Raw genomic sequence first — 5,653 nt, forward strand, 5'->3', positions numbered from 1 at the left:
TGGGGGGTTCTTAATGAAAATCTTGGGGGGGGGGGGGGGGGGGGGGGGATTAATTGGTTGGAAGAATTACGTAAAGCTGCGTAAAAGTTACGTAGGTGTAGTATTATCGGTTTTACACCCTCCATGAATATGAGGTGTTCTAAAATTTTCATAAGCCAGACTCTATAAAGTTTAACAAAAATATAAAAAAATGTCAACATCTACACTATTAATTAAATGAAATATTAAAATATATGTCATGATGGATTTAATGGTACAAATTCAGCGTTCTAGATAAGCTTGACTTATAAAAAAATGAATACAATTATAATTTAGAACAAAGCAAGTAGGTACTTAAATCAGAATTTTCAATACTTCTTCATCACATATCGGTTGTAATAGCATTTATAGTAATGACACGGAGGGAGTACTATTCTGAAAGAAATGGAGTATAAGGATTTTAGATAGATATATAGCTGATTGTCGAAAACAGAACTTTGACTATGATTTTTCAGTTTATCTTCTATTTAGTGTTTCATGTGTTGTACTTGTACGCCGAACTGTACAACTGAAGCAATGGTGGCCATGGCTGTACTTGCGCCGTGGCTAGCATGGCTCGTCATCTCGCTCCTCTCCTTGTACCTTCTCAACCTCCTCGCGCACGCGCGCTCCGGCCTCCCGCCGGGGCCCCGCCCACTGCCGCTCATCGGCAGTCTCCACCTTCTCGGCGACAAGCCGCACCGCTCCCTCGCCCACCTAGCCAAGATCCACGGTCCGCTCATGTCCGTCCGCCTCGGCGCGGTCACCACGGTGGTCGTCTCCTCCCCCGCCATGGCCCGGGAGTTCCTGCAGAGGCATGATTCCGTGCTCGCCACCCGGTCCGTGCCTGACGCCACCGGCAAGCACGCGGCGGGCGTAGCCTGGCTGCCCCCCGGGCCGAGGTGGCGCGCGCTCCGGAAGATCATGGCCACGGAGCTCTTCGCGCCGCACCGGCTTGATGCGCTCCACCACCTCCGGAGCGACAAGGTGAGGGTGCTCACGGACCACGTCGCGCGGCTGGCGCGCGAGGGCATGGCGGTGAACGTCGGCCGCGTGGCCTTCACGACGAGCCTGAACCTTATCTCCCGCACCATCTTCTCCATCGACCTCACGAGCCTCGACGACCACGGCCGCTCCGAGGACTTCCAACAGGTGATCACGGCCATGATGGAAGGCTTGGGGACCCCCAACGTGTCCGACTTCTTCCCGGTGCTCGCGCCGGCGGACCTGCAGGGCATGCGCCGGCGCCTGGCGCGGATCTTTGCGCGGCTGCACGCCGTGTTCGACGCCGAGGTGGACCAGAGGCTGCGCGGCCGCGACGCCGGCCAGCCCAGGAAAAACGACTACCTCGACGTGCTGCTGGACGTGGCGGCGCGTGACGACGGCAAGGACCTGCTCGACCGTGACACGCTACGTTCGCAGTTCACGGTAACACGCAACTTTCTTCTTTGCGATTGCAGGTGGTGTTTCAGTTTCAACTCATATCTAGTAAAAGATCAAAATTAGTACACTCGATATATATTAGTATACCCTTTGATTGATTCCATGAACCGCACATGAGCCAGCCGGGAATCAAAGCACATGGCCAGCCTTGCTGATCGAGCCTCTCCCGGGGATCAAACAAATGGTGGTCAAAAATAATAATTGTGATCGAGATAGCTATTTCAATAACCAATTTTGACTCTTTAGATCAAAAATAAAAACAAAACCTGATGCAGATTATATAGTAGCCAATTTGTTTTTATTGATGGTCATTTTTTTCGGTTCCTTATTTCTCTTTGCCTAGAACAAATTTTATTGTGGATCTGCATGTTAATCATCTACTACTACCAATAACATTAAGGACGCCCATATCCACCACACGTGTGACATAATAGGCATTCGCCCACATACCGTGTGTGGCATGAGCAGGGGGCAGCCCACACGGGCAGTGTGTAGGCGAACAGTAGAATTGCCCACACGTGTGGACGCAGCCACTTCGTGCCACACGCCCAACAAGTACTACTCACCCCCATCCCGCGCGTGTGGCACGAAGCAAATATGCCCACACGTCCTGGCGCAGCTATAATAGGTACCCGCGGGATGACGATTTAGTTGCCATCCAGGATGGCAGATGTAGTTATCCGGGATGGCAAATATGGTTGTAAAAGCATGGCAACTCTCTCTGTTTTGATTAACTATAGTTGCCATGTCTATGGTAGTTGTCGCATGTCATCAAACTATAGTTGTCGTGTGTGATTAACTACTTGCCACATATGGTCAAACAATAGTTGCCATGTGTTTACCTAGTTGGCACGTGTGCTTAATCACAGTTGCCATGTATGTTTACCTGATTGCCACGTACGCGCAACTGCAGTTGCCGTCTAGCAAACGAATCATAGTTGCCATTTGTGTTTACCTAGTTGCCATGTACGCACAACTGCAGTTGCCATCCAACAACGTACGACTGTCATGTGGGCGAAAAGCAGTTCGCCCACACACGCGTGGACTAGGGGGTGGATGTGTGGGCAGAAACTAGTTCGCCCACACAGCACAGCTGGCAACCGCGTGCTGTGGGACGTGTGGGCGACCTCTCCAACGCCCACACACCGGCCTTGTCCTACGTGGCACGTGAAAACTGCCTCGGTGTGTCAAGATTCGTGCAAACTTAACTGGACGGTGATCCAGGCGTATGGGCGAGTTGCAATGTTGCCACACGTGTGCGCGTTAGTGTTTTCGTAACATCAAATGTTTTAGAGTTTGTTTTAGGAAAAAAATTAAGACCCGTAGCTCAGGAGCGTGGTGAAACTATAAGCCAAATAAATATGCTGTCACCACTCTATAATACAATAATACCCTTTGAACTAGAAGTGGACCAAACCACACAAACAATGATAAAAAAACAAAGACGCAGGATGTACCATTCTAAAATAGGCATCTTTTGAGAGAGCACTTCAAATATTGTTTTACTAATTATACCATTTCAACATATATGGATCCACACTGATGGTGTCCATTTTATTCTTTGAGCCCCTGTACTATATATATCTAGAAGTTTAGAAACACGACAACATGGTAGCACAATAATTATAATGGCATCCACTCTAGTATGCTACCGGAAACATGAACACTAATAACTTCAGAATTACCATTTGAATACACATAAATATGTCTCTAAAATTCCTATATAATAGTATCGGCATGGGAATTTTATTGGAATCATGACATGCTATTCATATGTTACAAAGGACCAAATCATCTAAAACTAAGTACGGATTTCCTTTCTAAGAACTAAATCATCTAAAACTCAAGTTCTTATGTTTTTTCGTTGTTTCAAACCAGTCGCATTGCATTTTTGTTGAATTTCCAAAATTTCCATCATAGCTCTCGTAAGATTGCACTTCATCATCGGTGAGTGAAAAGGGAAATATTGGGTCAAGAACAATATATAGCTTCTTGTACAATAATGCAACGAGATGAATATCAAATATCATGTTACATATGAGTGAATTATCATTGCATATATGATTCATCCATATAGTAACGCAATGTGCAGTTTTAAAGCAATGTTGATTCTTCTATACCACATTCAACAAATAATACATTGTACTTTGTATGATACTTGTTTAGTAAATAGCTTCATTTACTAGACTATATTCATCTAAAATTATATTTGTATGTCAGGATTTGTTTGCTGCTGGTAGTGACACAAGCTCTAGCACAGTGGAATGGGCAATGGCTGAGCTTCTTCGAAACCCATCATCAATGGCTAAGGTTTGTGATGACCTTGCACAAGTTATCGGCTCTAGAAGAAACATTGAAGAAGCTGACATTGTTCGATTGCCCTATCTCCAAGCTGTCATAAAAGAGACTTTTCGACTCCACCCTCCAGCTCCACTCTTGTTGCCACGACAACCTGAGATGACAGTCAAAATAGCCGGTTACACAATACCTAAAGGTTCACGCGTGTTCATAAATGTATGGGCGATAGGTCGAGATAAAGATGTATGGAAAGAACCTGAGAAGTTTATGCCTGAGAGGTTCTTGGGTTCGGCAATTGACTTTAAGGGTGTAGATTTTGAGCTCCTTCCATTTGGTGCGGGGCGTCGAATCTGCCCTGGAATGGCTTTGGCAATTAGGATGGTGCATGTGATGCTCGCTTCCATGTTAAACCAATTTAACTGGAGTCTTCCCATTGAGCTGGAACGGAATGGGATTGATATGGAAGATCAGTTTGGCCTGACACTAGTGAAGGCCGTGCCCCTTTATGCTATGGCAACACCGATTAGAGGAAAAGAAAAGGAACCATTTTTAAGAGTGGTTTAGATGTTGTTAATGTGTAATAATTCAAATGTATGAGCCATGTAATTTATATCCTTACTTATGTGACGAATTTGATATTCTCTCAGAGTTCAAGCCTTTTGCACCTTCATTATCCACTAATTTTCACACAAAATTCAAAATTTTGATATTCAAATCAATTTTTAAAAAATGCGCTGGCAAATTAAATATGATCATGGTCAAGTCAATTTCAGGTCTTTTGACAATATCAACCAAACTGACACATTTTCAGATGCAAAAAACAAACAAAGCATATTGCATAGATTTCAGATCTTTGACCATGAAAGTATACAAAAAAAAACAAAGTTTACATCCACATCATAATAGATCAGGCGATCAACCAGGCTACTTTGGGACGGTGATGGTGACGTGCAGATACAACATTAGGATGTCAACTAGACTATGATGCTTTTGGATGGTGATGGACAGAAATACACAAGGTCAAAGTGCTTCTTCAAATAACAGAATAAACAAAATAATTGCACATGAAAAGAAAGAGAATAAAGTGGATACCGCCATGAACTAACTACATACTACAAAACGACAATACCATGTTCACTTAAGATTCTCCAACTTCTACATCTTGCAAATCTCTCCACATCTTTTCGTTCTCCTTTTAATAGTAAACCGCACAACAATCACAAACACCAACATGCCACCAACATCTTTCAATAATCTCCAAAGTTCATTGCTTACGGGCACCCAGATTTGTGGTAGTGACCAAATAAAAATCAGGGTTATTGTTGAGAGGCAATCTGTGGCACATACATCCTCGGGCACCCAGATTTGTGTGATCACCCGATTGCCTAGTGATTCGAAAATTAACTTGCACTTTGCATCTGTTTTAGCCCCGAATTACCTTACATGGAGTCCATGTGTGGAGCTTTTCACAGCTCCACCCATCCCATCTCCCTTGCTTTTTCATTAGACTTTCTAATTTATTATAATTTTGAACCAAAAGTCTAATATATAGCTCGTTTGTATATTCATGTTCCTTATGATCAGGGCTTTAAAACAAGACCACTTATGAATATGTTTTTCACTGGCTTTAAAAACTTCATCAAGTTACAACTACTAAAACTTGAGTTGAAAGAATGAATAAATTCACCAAGTTTCACAAACTAAAATGACTCAAACCATAAACCCTACGCTCTAAACCTAAACCCTAAACACAAATGAAACTTGGTAAAACTTAATATTACAACTACCATGTTTTATTATTTGAAACTTGGCAAAAAAACTAAAGTTGTCAAAATGTATTTAAGAGTGGTCTTGTTTGAAAGTCCTCGTCACAAGGAACACGACTATGAAAATG

The 5,653-nt window shown here is 43.4% G+C and overlaps 1 protein-coding gene across 1 annotated transcript; it reads left to right on the plus strand.

Moving 5' to 3' along the window:
- The first annotated feature begins 450 nt into the window (after nt 1–450).
- On the plus strand, nt 451–4,431 carry LOC109765945 (geraniol 8-hydroxylase). Its single transcript, XM_020324712.4, has 2 exons — nt 451–1,446; nt 3,682–4,431. The coding sequence occupies exons 1-2, from the start codon at nt 517–519 to the stop codon at nt 4,321–4,323; spliced, it is 1,572 nt and encodes a 523-aa protein (XP_020180301.1). The 5' UTR covers nt 451–516; the 3' UTR covers nt 4,324–4,431.
- Nucleotides 4,432–5,653: the final 1,222 nt, after the last annotated feature.

Source organism: Aegilops tauschii, chromosome 2, assembly GCF_002575655.3.
Source record: "Aegilops tauschii subsp. strangulata cultivar AL8/78 chromosome 2, Aet v6.0, whole genome shotgun sequence".
Taxonomy (NCBI): domain Eukaryota; kingdom Viridiplantae; phylum Streptophyta; class Magnoliopsida; order Poales; family Poaceae; genus Aegilops; species Aegilops tauschii.

Coding starts and splice junctions, on each gene's coding strand:
- LOC109765945 (XM_020324712.4), top strand. CDS start 517: ATGTGTTGTACTTGTACGCCGAACTGTACAACTGAAGCAATGGTGGCC. Junction 1,447..3,681: donor CGCTACGTTCGCAGTTCACG/GTAACACGCAAC, acceptor TTTGTATGTCAG/GATTTGTTTGCTGCTGGTAG.